Source organism: Culex quinquefasciatus, chromosome 3, assembly GCF_015732765.1.
Source record: "Culex quinquefasciatus strain JHB chromosome 3, VPISU_Cqui_1.0_pri_paternal, whole genome shotgun sequence".
Classification (NCBI taxonomy): domain Eukaryota; kingdom Metazoa; phylum Arthropoda; class Insecta; order Diptera; family Culicidae; genus Culex; species Culex quinquefasciatus.
Window position 1 is genome coordinate 161170950 of NC_051863.1, and position 17483 is coordinate 161188432.

At 38.1% G+C, this 17483-nt stretch overlaps 1 protein-coding gene across 3 annotated transcripts in view; it reads left to right on the forward strand.

Moving 5' to 3' along the window:
• Window positions 1-17178, forward strand: part of LOC6041118 (probable beta-hexosaminidase fdl) — a 96042-nt gene extending 78864 nt beyond the window's left edge. For 2 of the 3 annotated variants that reach the window (XM_038259384.1, XM_038259383.1), the window contains exons 2-6: window positions 3237-3508; window positions 14286-14839; window positions 14913-15069; window positions 15136-15938; window positions 15993-17178. In XM_038259384.1, coding sequence (XP_038115312.1) covers window positions 3294-3508; window positions 14286-14839; window positions 14913-15069; window positions 15136-15938; window positions 15993-16342 — 2079 coding nt within the window. In that variant the 5' untranslated portion in view covers window positions 3237-3293 and the 3' untranslated portion in view covers window positions 16343-17178. Of the gene's footprint in view, window positions 1-1593; window positions 1647-3236; window positions 3509-14285; window positions 14840-14912; window positions 15070-15135; window positions 15939-15992 lie in introns of all 3 variants that reach the window. The other variant, XM_038259382.1, reaches the window with a different exon arrangement.
• Window positions 17179-17483: the final 305 nt, after the last annotated feature.

Consider the following 17483-nt stretch of genomic DNA (forward strand, 5'->3'; position numbering starts at 1 on the left):
TATATATCAATATTTATTTGGCTTATAAGGGAAAATTATTAAAATTTTTGTTTACGGATCCGCAAAATGCCTAGCGCTTTGAATATTGTCCATAAAATTTTATTATTTTTTTTTAAATATTAACGTTTTATGATGATTTTAAACTTGAAAAAAAAAACATGTTTAATTATTTTTCATCAGACACCGGCATCTGGAGCAAATTGGGACAATAGTAACGAATTAAGACAGCATGATGTTCTGATATTTTCTTAATTAACAAAATAATTAGTGTACCAATTTTCAAATTTATTGCTCAAAAATATCCTGTACCTATTCAGACTGCAGTCCCGATTTCCCCCAGTTTCCGGTAGTGACTTAAAAATAGTTTGTAAAATATGTTTTATATAAAACATGAAATTCCGAACTTTTCAAAAATTTTACATTTAATGGTTTCATCCTATCTGTTTTGGTTTTTTGTTTTTTTAACAGTTTCAATGAAATATTTGTATGATTATTAACATGAAATAATTTGAATCACATTGGATTAGAAATTAAGATTCATAAAAAATCCGAAGCATAACAAAGAACAAAAACCAACAATTTTTAATATTTTGAAACTTACTAAAAACTGCTGTTCTTGTTCAGATTGAAGTAAAGATTATAGCCAATGAATAGTATTGAGCTAATTCTATGATTGTAAGCTTGAAAAACATAAAAAAATCAATGAACACATAGATTTTTTGAATATTTAAAAAATTTCCCAGGATCCCGGGAACTCCCGGGATTTGAAAAGTATTTTTCCCGTTTCCCGGGAAATTTAAAACCCGGGAAAATTGGACGCCCTAGTGATTCGATTATCCGAAGTCCCATACAAACCTTCGGATAATCGAACTTCGGATAATCGAAGCTTCGGATAATCGAGTCTGGACTGTATTGGATTGTTATTGTATTAGCAGCCTTATAACATTTTTTAGTTATTCTTCAATTATTATTGTTATTATTTTTTGTTATTTTTACAACTAATACTATCATCCTAATAACAGTTGGAGTTATTCTTATAAAACAAAAAATGTTATTCTAAGTTGTTTTGGCTTTTAACCAATATAAGATCAATAATTTTTTTATGATAACATGAACTGTTAGTAAACTCTTATGCAATAATGGGTTTACAGAAATTTTGCTGGTTGGTTTAATTTATCATTTGAATCCTGCTCCTTCCCAAAACTGTTCCATTCAATGTCAAGTTTAATTTCCATTATAATACCACAATTCCGGTTGAAAAAATAAAAAAGAACGGTAAAGGTTGCAGTACACAGCTTCTACATAACCATTGCACGTATGCCATCTCCGAGATAACTATGCGCCGAACAGCTCAATCTGTGCACTGCTTGCTCAGCTATAGCCCCGGCTTGCTTCTGCATAAATCGAATTCAATTATTCTGAGCAGATTGAAATTTCATGACTCATTCCACCTGAGCGTGTTGTTTTGGACTCGGGTTGGTAAATTGCGGTTCTCTAGCCGGGGGGCTTTGTTTGGCTTTTTCTTGAACTAAAATTATGTTTTACTGAATTTATTGTAATTTGTTTTTTTTTTGTTCTCTTTTCACATTCCAGGTATGCCTTACTAAACTATCAAGATGTTGCTAGCAAATGACTACTTTAACAAGGTAAATTGTTCACAGTTTCTCGTTCTGTTAGAATGCATGATAATCCTCGCTCGACGGCCTCCGCCCATCCGTAAGGAACAAGCTTCGATTTTCCATGGTCGCGAGGTGGCTTTTTGCTGGAAAGCAAGTGAATTTCCATTTTTCCTCACCTTGCATCGTCGTTTAAAAATCGGCCATAATCGCCGCATCATTTTTTACGTCATGCTAACGCTCGAGCTGCTGTCCTCGTGATAGTTGTTAAGGGAAGGGTTGCCAATTTTGGAAGTACTGATTTTTACTTTCAGGTACTTTTTTAACACTTAAATGCTATTTTATATTTTTGTTTTACGGAGTTTATGCACGGTCCCTATATATGGGAACAATGGAAAATAATAAACTTTGACAGTAGTGGGTTATTTCCAAAAATAGGTTTCGCCCCCCTAAAAAAGTAGTTGTCGATAATTCCCGAGATAGTGAACGGTAGATTAACGTTTGAAAAGAACTCGAATGGAGCGGGCAGATTATCCTTCTGCTTCTGTCAATGGTTCTCTAATCTGGCCGTCGGACGACTTGACATCGTCAAGTCGCGGTGTCGCGTTGTTCTTTCTCGGAAATCTCGGAACTGTGTCGTCCAGTCGATTGGCATCGAAAGGATATTGAGCGCCGTGGGACGTGAGCCGGTTGGGAATGGTGGGTACTTGTTGGTGCTAGGCTTTGGCGAATTGAGTTTTAAACGCAGATCAAGCGAAATGAGCAAAAAAGTAGCCGATTAGGGGGAGGCGAGATACATTTACACGAAATGGGGTGTCATCGTGAAATCGGTTTAGTGGTATCACATGATTGGAATCTAGATTGACGTTGTCATTCAATAGGACTTTCAATTGAAGATTTGTTTTTTTAAGTTGTCACAATAATACATGTTTCGTCAGAAATGTTTTGTTCTATGGACTCGTTTTGTACTTGTTTTACCAACTATACATATTGATGACTTATAAAAATCATTTACTTCAATGGATTTGTCTATCACAACAACAAAAGTCAATATTTCTCCCCCTTTAGTTTCGTGTCATATTATGTACACATGAAAATCAACTTTTCCAACTTCCACCTCATCATTTCCTATTTCCCCCCTTTTCTTCCCCCATGTCGTTCTCGACGGTAATTTACTTTGCTCACGGGCGTTTGATTGATTGTAAACATGACACACGTTGCCACCATCGCACACCTTCTATAGGTACTGACTGTGGAGCCAAGGTTGAACGCACGACAGAAGCGATTGGAAAAGCCCCACGTGCTCACTCGGCTTTGTCGTCGTAACTGCGAAACCGACGGCTCACGTGTCAATTTTCACGTGTAGCAGTTTGTGGTATCCACTTTGTTAAGGGTTTCTGTGGACTTTTAGTTTATTTCTTGCTTAATTGATCGATTACATTAATTACATTAAAAAATGTTTATTTTCAAACATCTATAAGTTTCCAATTTTTCAGAATGGTTGATAATAAAAGTACAAGTTACAACAGCAAGCTTAGACGTTCGAGTTTCAACCAATTAGTGCATACAATATTTCGAAATTCCACAATATCTAAATAAAACAATGTTCCCCATCCACAGCGCAACTCCCAGCAGCGGAACCTGCGGACCACGGTGCTGACAAACTTTATCAAAAAGATGGCCTTCACGGGGTCGCTCCGGAAGACGCTGTTCGGGCTGCTGCTGGTGATGGTCTTCCTCGTGATGTTCCTGTACTGGAACGAGAACACCGGCTCGCTGAAGCCGGCTGGATCAGCCCTCATCTTTGCGGGAATCTTCAACCGAGACGGGGGAGGACAGGGCGCAGGAGCAGGGGGAGGAACACTGGGTGGGATGCCACCGCCGAAGATAAAGTAAGATTCTTGGGTTTGGTTGATTTCTGTCAACCGGGGTGGGTGAATCGGGACACAGTCTGCAGATTTTTGAGCACCTATAAGCTTTAAGTTTAGGAATCCTGTACTAACGAAAAAAAAATGCAGAAACATGCCAACAGCGTGTCGTGTCATATGTCCCGATTCACCCTCAGATTAAATTTTACAGAGTACAGAAAGTTGTGAATCTCGATTTCAGGAGGGTTGCTAAAATCTGGGTTATTCAACTCAAGCTTGAATGAATACTGTTAAGTAGTAAATTCTTCGATTCCTCAAAATATATGTTGTCTTTTATTGTGAATGACCAACATTCAGAAAATAAAACAATATTTGGATTTCCATTTTTTTTTTGGCTATAAAATAAAATACTCAGTAAACTACGGATTACTTCTGTGTTTGTCATGGTTGTACTATCTTGACGCTTGTTTATCCCATATCATATATACAGCAATTCCCCACGAAAACAGCATGATTCGTAAAAAAAGTTCTCCGATCGGGTTCAAAACTTTTCATGGGGTTCCTTGGCCAAAATAATTTGACCCGTATTTTTTTTACATTAGGGTGACCTACGCCGTGTTAGGGTGGTCCGAAAAATGGCAATTATCGTCGATTTTCGCAAAAACCACTTATTTTAAAAAATCATATCTCCGCGCCATTTCATCCGATTAGAGCATCCAATTTCCCGGGGTTACAAATTTCCCGGGAAACGGGAAATTTTCAGTCAATTTCCCGGGAAATCCCGGGAATTCCCGGGAAATTTTAAATTTATTAAAAATTGTTATGATCTTGGTTTTGATTAATATTATGCAACTTGTACAGGACATCAACATAAATGGTTTAAAAATGTGTGAAGATCAATTAACAGCTTGACTGCATGTAAAAAATCATTCAACTACAAGAAAACACGGCGTGTTTTCTGGGCAACCTTAAGGAGAAAAAATAGTCATCGCTACTGTCAAATGTGTCTTATAGGAAATTTTCTCAGCTTTCCAATGCTTCTAAGAGCGAAATGTTTCATCGGGAAATTTCTTAGATATCTAATTTTTAAGTTTTTTGTTCTTAATTCCTTTATTTTTAATTGTAAACTTTATAATAACTATTCTGAAAACTTGTCAAATTAAAATTTTAAAATTAAGTTTATCCGAGTTTTTAATACATGGGATTTATTCAAAAATGAAAATCATAAAACCGTCTTAAAAATATTATTTACAAGAATTAAAAGATAATTACACAATTTTTATGTACAAATATCACGCGTCTGTTCTTATTGAGCTGATACAATCGATTTTTTGCAGGTTTGAGATTGTTAAGTTTATTAATGGATTTTTATGAATAAATATGATACTTCTTAAAGCATACATGAACCGGGAACATGGATCCAAAATATGATTTAAAATCGAAAATGTACTACCAATTACTGTTGCAAGGTTCAAAAGTAATATTCTCATGTGTATGAAATAACGAAAAAAAAAAATTTACTGTTGAAAATGCATTTAAATGAAGGAGTAAAATTTGTGTGTTTTAATTCTGAATGTTGAAAACACTGCCACAAACATTTTTTGGTTTAAACAAAAATAAAATATTATTTAACAGAAAAAATCAAACAAAAAAAAAAAAACAATAAAAAATAAAGGAATTTAGAACAAAAAACTTCCAAACTATTTAAACAAAAATCTAAGTATTTTTAAAACGTTTTAAAAAGATAAGGTAAGACTTCTTTTATATTGCTGATTCCTTGATCATTTCATACAAAATAAAAATTATAAAAATCATTTCCTACTCATGAAAAGATTTTCTCCTGAAGCTCGCCACAGTAATTTATAGTTCAATTTTGAGTATATACACGGAGAAAAAAGAGTTCCCAAAATCGTGAACAAGCGTTCATGAAAATGGGAACCTCGAACAAAGTGTTCAAATCCCATGGTACGATTTTGAAAAACGTACCATGAAATTTGAACACTTTGTTCGTGGTTCCCATTTTCATGAACGCTTGTTCACGATTTTGGGAACTCTTTTTTCTCCGTGTAACATATTTTGTATCCATGCAATTGATTAATGTTATGAAAATATGATTTTTTTCATAAAAATCTAGTGATACCCTAACTAGTCTCAAACTTGCTATAAAAAATCGGTTTTATCAGCTTAATTCAAGCTAAATCCAAGCATAAACGTGATATTTGTAAACAAAAATTATGTTATTATCTTTTAATTATTGCAAAAAAATATTTTTAATACGGTTTTATGATTTTCATTTCTGAATAAATCTCATATATTCAAAAACTCGGTTAAACTTAATTTTGAAAATACTTAGCGACTTGCAGCCTTCTCCAAAGTTGTTTCTTGCCTTATTTTGCACATTTTGATGATTAAATGACACATGAAAAACATCATTTGACAAGTTTACAGAATAGTTATTACAAAGTTTAAAATAAATAATACAGGAATTTAGAACAAAAAACTTAAAAAATAGATATCTCAGAAATTTTCCGATGAAACATTTCGCTCTTAGAAGCATTGGAAAGCTGAGAAAATTCTATAAGACACATTTGACAGTAATGATGACTATTTTTTCTTGAAATGTTTGTTCTAGAAAACACGCCGTGAAATGTATTTTGGTATTTTTTGGTGAGAAATTTTAAACTTGCCACTGTGACCAGTTTATTGAATTGAGAAAAAAAAAACATGCAGAAATTATGTTTTTCATGACAAATACTGGTTTCAGCTCTTGAACAAATGGTAAAGCTTTTTAGTGTTGGTTTTACTCCAAACAACCCAATGTTTTCAAAAAAATAAAGCAATCTTTGAAGATATTTTTGCAATTCTAGAGAGCAAACAATAGAAAGTAATTTTTCAATGATTTTTTTGTATTAACACGCAATATGATTTAAATTATACGATAAATTAACATTATTCCACAAAAAGTCTTCAATTTTTTCACATTTAACCCTCTAACACCTGTAGTTGCACCAGCGCTCCATAATTCTTTTACTTCAAATTGTAATTTCTTAAGTACTAGGTATTCAACAAATTGAATTAATTCTTTTTGCACAAATTCGATTTTCATCTCATTTGATCATGGTAAGCACAAACATAAAAAAATCTCAATTTTAATTTGGAGGTAAGGAGTTAATATTGTTTTGATAAAATAACATCAATCTGTTAAGCTTACCTAATTGTAATAATTTAATACTTATAAAGCAAGATCTATTCCCAGCTGCTTCAAAAATAAATATTATCAGAAATTATTCTGATAACATAATTTCTGATAATCTGATTAATTATATATAAACCAAACAATACATTAAATTGAACAAAATCATGTTGAGTTTGTTCATTTTTTTTCAGACCATTTTCAAAAAAAAAAGTTCAAGATGGTATGTCAGAGACATAACCGAAAAACATAGGACCAAGCAATTTAAACCCCTTCCCGCCCAGAGCAAAATCGAGATTTTTTACGTTTTCCACATCACTCGTAACTGGATCAACCAAATTGGACGAAATTTTAATGGTTATTGGTTAACATTCTATATTAACTAATGCAGATTGAAGCAGCTTGAAAAAATGAATGGTTGCAGAAAAATTTGATTTTGAATCCAAAAATTAGTGGTGCTCTGGAGTAACCATGAAGATTGCTATTGAAATTTAGAATGAGATTATTCTATTTTGTTTCATAGATTTGTCAGCAAAATTGTCATAAATGTTCCCCCAAGGAGAACCTTCAATGAGGGTACCGGCCACTCCACTGTTGAAATGGCCATTTTCATGTTCAGTATCAAAAACCATGAATTTTGATACCCATATTGCCACAACTCGTATTGTTCTGTAAATGTCCCCCCGGGGGAACCTGCTTTGAGAGTACCGGCCACTCCACGATTTGGCCACTACTGTCGAATGGCCTTTTTAATGTTCAGTATCAAAAACCATGAATTTTGATACCCATATTTCCACAACTCGTATGGTTCCGTAAATGTCCCTCCGGGCTCCGGGGGAACCTGCTTCGAGGGCACCGGCCACTTCAGGTTGTGGCCACCACTGTCGAATTGTCCATTTTTCATGAGAACCGCCGCATCATAGCGACTTCCAATGGTCCGCTTCGCTCGAATTTCCTCCTTCTGCTGCCGATGGTTCTTCCTTCTGGTTGCTGGTCCTCTTCTTCTATTGGCTGCTGCTGCTGCTGATCCGCGCTGGCCCGACGTGCACAGTTCGAGTGCTCGTTCCAAAGTGACTTGCTTTTGCAAAATTTTCTGCTTAAATAGCGGCAGAGCCGGAGAACAGCACAAAAGGGGCGCGGCCTCGAATGCATACGCTCGCTCTGATTGGTCATCTGCCCGATTTGTACTGAAAAATTACTCATTTTGATTGCATGATTTAAGCGCTTTGACTATGTTTAGTCAAAGTTATTATGTAATAAAACGATAGCTTAAGTCTTCCCCTTTCGACTGGTGATTGAATCTTCTGGATTAATCGATTGGGGGAAAAGATATAAGCGTTTGAAATATGTCATTTTTTTTCGCACGCTAGTGACGGTTTGGATCGAATTTCTGAACTGGCCCCCCAATATAGTAAGTAGAGACATAGTCCTATGTCAAAACAGTTTCACAAATTTAAGAAAATGTATACTTCCGCTTGAATTTTGGGAATTCCCGGGAAATTTACAAATTTCCCGGGAAACGGGAAATATTTTTATTCGGGAAATCCCGGGAATTCCCGGGAAATTTTTTCCCGGGACGGGAAATTGGACGCTCTACATCCGATTTTAGCTGTCCTAGACGCAAAAGAAAGGTGATTAGTTTGGCAATTTGTTAAAAATTGTAAAAAGTTTCAAAAATTTAGTATAACATTTGAAAAGGTCATATGAAAACTTAAAATGCCGTTTTGAAGGTCTCGGGACCAAAGAGCCTATGTCTGAAAATATTTTTATCGGATTCCTCGGAAAATTTCACATAAAAAATCAAAAAAATGGTGAAGTTATGTTTAGAGACCAAAAGTTGCGTATTTCAATTATAAAAAATTTGGTACCCTTACATGTATCGCTGAAATTTTCATGTTATCGCAGTTTTAGTGGAAAAAGTCGATTTTTTCCCGTTTTCGTCATTTTCTCATTTTTGCGCTTGGCGCGTCGAAAAACCCAGTTTTTATTTTCAAAAAATTGTATCTCAGAGTATTGAAAACATAACATAACATACGGGTCTAATTATTTCGATTAAGGATCCCCTAGAAAAATTTTGAGCCCGATCGGAGATTTTTTTTTTTCGAATCATGCTGTTTTCGTGGGGAATTGCTGTATATTAGATAAGGTAAGATGGGTTTTTATTTAAAAAGGGGTCATTCCAGGTCAACTGAGTAGACTTTTGGACTCGGCCTTCACCGATTTGAACCAAACTTGGAGGGTACGTCCATCTATCGATAGTTAACAGAAATCCCAAGTTTGGTCCTGATTGGACCATCCCTCTATTTTTGGCTCCGCCCTCTTTTTGACGATTTTCTAAAAAACTTTTTTTTTCTTTTAATCATAACTTTTCTAACTATTTGAGCAAAATACTTTCTACGAGTTGCATATTATAGAAAATTGTCCAAGGAATTTGACAAAAATAAAATTTAAACCCTGAAATGCCCCCTAATATTATATTTTAACGTTATAAGTATTAACATTCAGTTTTGTACAATTACACTACTCGACAAAACAAAACTTGTGTGATGCGCTGCACGATATCTCATCGGTTCCTCAGAGAAAAGGCTTCCCCGAATCCGATGCAATCGACAGAATTTGATTTTATGTCCATGGAGACTGATGAGAATGTGGTAAATTTTTTAACATAAAATATCGAACAATTTAAAAAAAACCATGCGTCTCCTCCCAATTATATGAGCCATCTACAAGAATATGGAAGCGCCTGGTGCATAGCCATTTCCTTTTAGCACAACGGAAACAACCAATACAAATGTATAAAAAAAGTTGTCAAGTTCGGGGGGTCCACCGATAGCATTTTTTGTACGATTATAAAAATAAATATTAAAAGTTTAAAATTAAAATATTTGAAAAACATTTTTTTTCAAGTTTATTTGTTTACTAAAATTATATGTATCTCAAAGGTCTATGGGTACTTCGGGATGTCCATGGTCATTCAAGGACTGCCTGGAGTTAAGATCTACGAGTCTACCACCGTAACAAGCAAGAGGTCGTTGGATTTTGACCCCGGATCATGTGCGTATAGCATCAGTGCATATGGTAGACTACTATATGAATGTGTTGGGATGTCCATGGTCATCCGAGGACTCCCTGGAGTTAAGATCTACGAGTTTACCACCGTAACAAGCAAGAGGTCGTCGGATTTTGACCTCGGATCATGTGCGTATAGCATCAGAGGATATAGAAGACTACTGTATGAATGTGTAAGGATGTCCATGGTCATCAGAGGACTCCCTGAAGTTAAGATCTACGACTCTACCGCCGTAACAAGCAAGAGGTCGTAGATCTTAACTCCAGGGAGTCCTCGGATGACCATGGACATCCCAACACATTCATATAGTAGTCTACCATATGCACTGATGCTATACGCACATGATCTGGGGTCAAAATCCAACGACCTCTTGCTTGTTACGGTGGTAAACTCGTAGATCTTAACTCCAGGGAGTCTTTGGGTGACCATGGACATCCCATTACATTCATATAGTAGTCTACCATATGCACTGATGCTATACGCACAAGATCCTGGGTCAAAATCCGACGACCTCTTGCTTGTTTCGGCGGTAGACTCGTAGATCTTAACTCCATGGAGTCTTTGGATGACCATAGACATCCTTACACATTTATATAGTAGTCTACCATATGCACTGATGCTATACGTACATGATCCGGGGTCAAAATCTGACGACCTCTTGCTTGTTACGGCGGTAGACTCGTAGATCTTAACTCCAGGGAGTCTTTGGATAACCATAGACATTAGGGTGGGTACGTTTTTCAAAAAGTTCTCGGATCAAGTTTTAGTATGGTTCCCCTTGTAGGGCATGCCCATAGGGACTTTCATGCCAAATATCAGCTCATTTGGTTGTAAACTGGCTGCGCGCATCAGGGTTAAAGTTTACATGGGAATTACTATGGGAAATTGGAACTTTTTGTTCAAACGCTCCTACAGGTCTGAGAAAATCTCGCTCCAACTTCTGGTATGGTCAGGCCTATGGGGAATGGTCTGGAGAACACTTTTCCCGAAGAGAGCATATGAATTCGTTGTCCCTAGACCTGTCGCATCGGCAAACAATGCGATGTCTCCGGAATCAACGGTTTTCCCTGAAAAAGCATAAAATTTCCTTAGCATGCTATGCAAGCTTGATGAACACCGCGACGCCATATGTCAGGCAGCTACCACGTGGTTGAAATATTTGAGCAGTTCTCTAGGATTTCGGTCATTCGATTTTTTTTTGTATTTTTTAATCCGACTGAAACTTTTTTGGTGCCTTCGGTATGCCCAGCCATTTTGCATCATTAGTTTGCAAATTCGGCAGTTTTATGTATAACTCTGTACAAAAAGTTGTGATTTACTTAATACACACTTTTTAAAACTATTTTTTTTTTTATTTTTGATATGTTTTAGAAGGCATAAAATGCCAACTTTTCAGAAATTTCAGGTTGTGCAAAAATCACTGACCGAGTTATGAATTTTTAATCAATACTGATTTTTCAAAAATCGAAATTTTGGTCGTAAAATTTTCAACTTCATTTTTCGATGTAAAATCAAATTTGCAATCAAAAAGTACTTTACTGAAATTTTGATAAAGTGCACCGTTTTCAAGTTATAGCCATATTTAAGTGACTTTTTGAAAATAGTCGCAGTTTTCATTTTTAAATTAGTGCACATGTTTGCCCAGTTTTGAAAAAATATTTTTGAAAAGCTGAGAAAATTCTCTATATTTTGCTTATTCGGACTATGTTGATACGACCTTTAGTTGCTGAGATATTGCAATGCAAAGGTTTAAAAACAGGAAAATTGATGTTTTCTAAGTTTCACCCAAACAACCCACCATTTTCTATCGTCAATATCTCAGCAACTAATGGTCCGATTTTCAATGTTAATATATGAAACAATTGTGAAATTTTCCGATCTTTTCGAAAAAATATTTTGGAATTTTCAAATCAAGACTAACATTTCACAAAGGCCAAACATTCAATATTACGCCCTTTTAAAATGTTTGTCTTGATTTGAAAATTCCAAAATATTTTTTCGAAAAGATCGGAAAATTTCACAATTGTTTCATATATTAACATTGAAAATCGGACCATTAGTTGCTGAGATATTGACGATAGAAAATGGTGGGTTGTTTGGGTGAAACTTAGAAAACATCAATTTTCCTGTTTTTAAACCTTTGCATTGCAATATCTCAGCAACTAAAGGTCGTATCAACATAGTCCGAATAAGCAAAATATAGAGAATTTTCTCAGCTTTTCAAAAATATTTTTTTCAAAACTGGGCAAACATGTGCACTAATTTAAAAAAATGAAAAACTGCGACTATTTTCAAAAAGTCACTTAAATATGGCTATAACTTGAAAACGGTGCACTTTATCAAAATTTTAGTAAAGTACTTTTGATTGCAAATTTGATTTTACATCGAAAAATGAAGTTGAAAAATTTTACGACCAAAATTTCGATTTTTGAAAAATCAGTATTGATTAAAAATTCATAACTCGGTCAGTGATTTTTGCACAACCTGGAAATTTCTGAAAAGTTGGCATTTTATGTCTTCTAAAACATATCAAAAAATAAAAAAAATTAAAAATAGTGTTTTTTTGTAAATCAAGTTTTAGTAATAAAAAGATAAATAAAAAAATCACCAAATTTTTTTTTACCGTGTATTATTTTTTCCAGTGTAGTCCGTATCCATACCTACAACTTTGCCGAAGGCACCAAATCGATCAAAAAATTCCTTCAAAAGATACAGATTTTTGAATTTTCATACATCATTTTGTATGGACAGCTGCCGAATTTGTATGGAAAATTATATGGACAAACTAATGATGCAAAATGGCTTCTTTGGGCATACCGAAGGCACCAAAAAAGTTTCAGCCGGATTAAAAAATACAAAAATTAAAATTGAAGAAAAAAGACCGATTTCGTAGAGAATGCTATGCATAGATTCAGAATTCGACTAAATAATATCAGGACTGCTCGAAATTATCATTTTTTAGTTAAAAGATGGTTTGCAATTGAAATGTCCAGCCGTGAGGCTTTTTTTTTTTAGAAAAACGTCAAAAAAGAGTGCATTGCCAAAACTTAAGGGATGGTCCAATCAGGACCAAACTTGGGATTTCTGTTAACTATCGATAGATAAACGTTCCCTCCAAGGTTGGTTCAGATCGGTGAAGGTCGAGTCCAAAAGTGCACCCAGTTAACCTGCAATGACCCATAGTTAGCATGAAAACCGGATTTTATATGAAGATTTTATGAAATGTTAAAATTTGACGATTTTCCAGGATTTTTGCTGTAGATTTGTTTTGCCAAAATTACTTTTCAAAAAATCTTTATATAAAATCCGGGTTTTGTGCTGCTATTTTTTGACAGCTGGAAACCCCACTTTAAAAAAAAACCCCCACTTTACCCTATCTAATTTACATACTTGTGTCTGATGGCCTATCTACAATCACTTAACTTAGAATATTTCACTTAGCTTAGGCGTTTGAATCAATGGAAATGAATCTGATCTTCTACAATGAAAAGGAATATAATTAGAAACTTGACGTATGGTTTGGAAAATTTCAAAATCTACGGTAAGTTGACGTTTCCATATCAAAGGTAAACAAACAACTGCATAGCAACGTATATCAGCCCAGCAAATTTTCTAAGTTGATTGTGGATGACGGCCGTAACAACAACATTTGACAGTTTGCCAGTGAATCATTACATAACCTCAATGTCGATAGTCTTAGTACTGGATTTACTCTAGAAATTCTGAGGTCAATCAACTATGAGGTACTAACAAACTGTCAAAAGAAGGTCATACATATTGTGGATTGGACCCAATCCTGCTGTTAAATCCTGTGTTGTGCCATGTACAAGAATCACAATATTTACCTAATTTGACAGGAGTGGTAATGTGGTTTTGCCGTGGTATCGCTACACCACCATACCTATCAAAAAATTTAAACATATTATGATCAGATAACTAATTCAGTTTTTTTTGCAAGCAGTAGCATTGGCTGATGCACAAAGTGGTATGTTAACCTTTTCTTCGGCACCCTCAGCAAACGTCAAACCTTCAAGAGAGAGATTCGGAAAAGATCCGGCAGCAATTTGTACTGATTTGACGGTTGCTGAGGGTAGCGAAAAGTTTGGTTATGTTACTTCTTGCAAAAGACAACAACCAAACTTTTCGGCACCCTGGGCAAACGTCAAATCAGTACAAATTGCTGTCGGATCTTTTTTCCGCATCCCTTCCAATAAAACTCTGGAGTTGTTTGGTCAACATCATTTTGTAGAAGCAATATGAAAGCTTGTTTATGATGATCAAATCTAGTTCAATTTTTCAAAACAACCAATGCGTCATGGGTTTTCTATGTAGATAGAACTTTTTGATAAAGTATACGAGTAATAATGTTGATATACGGGACAGGTTCAATCTAGGCTTTGTTTAATATGTTGAATGGACCATTTTCAAAAAAAATCTGACTGCAATCCAGACGATCGATTCTGGAATTCAACCGGACCACGGGATTCACAACTTTCGTAGTAGAATACCATCATTACAAACCCCGTAATTTCTTGCAGTCCACCGGAGAAAACGTGGACGTACCGGTGCGTCAACAATCGCTGCGTCCGGCAGCACTACATCGAGCAGGGCGATTCGGAGAGCTCGTACGGTGGCAGTACCCCGGGCAAGCGGGTACCCTTCCTGACGTGCACCATGACCTGTGGCCCGATAAACATCTGGCCCCAGCCCACAGCCAAGGCCACCATCGGCAGCAAGACGTCCCGCTTCCGGCTGGCGGACCTCAACGTGCACATCAAAGCGGCGGCCCAGCCCGTCGAGGGTCTGCTGCGGGACGCCTTCGGAGTGTTCAAGGAGGAACTGCGCGCCACCTTGGCGGCGCACGGAGCCGCGGGGGAAGACGGAGAAGCGGTGGCGGCGGCTTCGTTGGTGACCGAGAGCGGGAAGGAACCGGGCAAGGAGCCTTCCGCGGACGGGAAGATTCACTTTTACAAACCGGTGGACGAGAACCGGTACGACGTGGACAAGTTTGACGTTCGGATTACGGTGCTCAAGTCGCCGGACGTGTACCTGACGATGCAGACGGACGAGAGCTACAACCTGTCGGTGACGCGTGAGTTTAGAGTTGGGTTGGGGGTTTTTCGGGGGTTGAGGATTGAAATTTGGTTTTGTTTTTGACTTTGTAGACACGGCCCGTAGCCTGGTGGCCAAGGTGTTCGCCAACAGCTTCTTTGGGGCGAAACACGCCCTCACGACGATGCAGCAGCTGGTGTGGTTTGACGACGAGGAGCGCGTCCTGAAGATACTGAACAAAGCCTTAATCGAAGATGTGCCAAGATTTAAGTGAGTATTTTGGGAACTTGCTTTTGAGGTTTTAACAACTTAATGAATCGACAATAATTCTACCAGCTTCCGCGGCCTTATGCTGGACACCTCGCGGCACTACTTCTCGGTGGACGCGATCAAGCGCACCCTGGTGGGGATGTCCCACTCGAAGCTGAACCGGTTCCACTGGCACATAACGGACTCGCAGAGCTTCCCGTACGTGTCGAAGCACTATCCGCAGCTGGCACGCTACGGGGCGTACTCGGACCGGGAGATTTACACGACGGATGATGTGAAGGAGGTGGTAGAGTACGCGCGGGTACGGGGCATTCAGGTGATTCCGGAGATTGACGCACCGGCACACGCCGGCAACGGGTGGGACTGGGGACCGAAGCACAATCTGGGCGAGTTGAGCTTGTGCATTAATCAACAACCGTGGAGTTATTATTGTGGGGAGCCGCCGTGCGGACAGTTGAACCCGAAGAACAACAACACGTACTTGATCCTGCAGCGGTTGTACGAGGAGTTGCTGGAGCTTGCGGGGCCGCTGGATTATTTCCACCTGGGTGGGGACGAGGTCAACCTGGAGTGTTGGCAGCAGCACTTTAACGAGTCGGACATGCGAACGCTGTGGTGTGACTTTATGCAGCAGGCTTATCACAGGTTACAGGTTGCGAACAAGGGGGTGGCACCGAAGCTGGCGGCTGTCTGGTCCAGCGGGCTGACCAGCTATCCGTGTCTGTCAAAGAACACCTACGCGGTGCAGGTTTGGGGCGGTTCCAAGTGGCAGGAGAACTACCAGCTGATCAACGCCGGATTCAGTTTAGTGATATCTCACGTGGACGCGTGGTACCTGGACTGTGGATTTGGCAGCTGGCGGTCAACGGGTAGGTTGTGGGAACAAACGTCTTAGGACATCACTCAACTTGATCCCGTTTTAGGTGAAGGCGCCTGCTCGCCGTATCGCAACTGGCAAACGGTGTACAAACACCGGCCCTGGGACGAGATGAAGCTGACCTCGCTGCAGATGCGCCAAATCCTCGGCGGCGAGGCGTGCCTCTGGACGGAACAGGTGGACGAATCGACGCTGGACTCGCGGCTGTGGCCCCGGTCAGCGGCCCTCGCCGAACGCCTCTGGACCGACCCGGTCGAGGAAGTGTACAGCGAATCCGTGCCGAAGGAAACGTTCAACCGGATGTCGGTCTTCCGGAACCACCTGGTCGAGCTGGGCCTGCGGGCGGAACCGATCTTCCCCAAGTACTGCGCCCAGAACCAGGACGAGTGTGTATGATATTTCGCGAACCCGTTCTACTAGATTCTGGCGAGGAATGATTGTTGCTAGGTTTTCGTAAGGGATGTACATATTTGTAGAACCGTGTAGGATAGAATCACACACACACACTTAATTAAGGTTTCAGCAAGCGCGTGAGATTAGAAGCCCCACACCGAACATGATAGGACCGCTAAATCAAATACCAAGCAAGTGAGAATCGCCGATGGTTGTATACTAAATAAGAACAAAATGACCGAAAAAGTAGTTCATGAAATACAAAACAAACTTTTCAGAAGCAAAGTATATTTTTAAACTATATTTTAGAACTATAAAACAACACTTAGTTTCAATACATAAACACACACACTGAACACACCTGCCTTGCCGGCGCCAGATATTACGCAGTCGTGACCGAAACAAATCAAACAAGGATAACCTAAACTAAATATCTCAATCAAATCGTCTGTACTTACTGTTCGGAGAGAACAAATCGATAGATTTCTGCATCGCTGCGCCGCAAGAGTTTATCCATTTTATTTATGCAACCACTCTTTTCGTTGCTCTCTACTTTTAAAAGATGATTCGGTTTCGCGTAGAAGCAGTGATAACAAAACGATGCATTTGCCTTCCCTGTTTTTGTTGCAGTGACCATCCCCTTGAATTGTGTGTTGCTTGATGTGCCTCTTGGCAGTGCAGAAACGGAGGAACTCCGTATTATTAGTAGTCACATTGAATTTATGAGTAGGTTACGCGGGACACACCGACATTTACGTTACACATAGAAACAACAAGAATGAAAAATAAGTGCTTCTGAGTGGGGTCCGATCGGCGGAGGACTATTTGTTGATATTTGCGATATTAGGTTTTTATTATCTAGAGGAAACATGATAAGTACGACTCGAACAAAATGGTGAAACTAACTAGCGTTTTTTGCCTTCCTCACTGAGGTAAGGCTATAATCCTGCTCTAAAAATGAACTTTTGAAAAACAGGTCAAAGACCTATATTCATGTATACCTATCGACTCAGAATAGAAAACTGAACAAATGTCTGTGTGTGTGTGTGTATGTGTGTGCGTATTCCCCTTGGTACTCAAAATTCTTGCCAAGTTTTCTCGGCACTGGCTGATCCGATTTGAGTCAAACAAGTTGCATTCGATT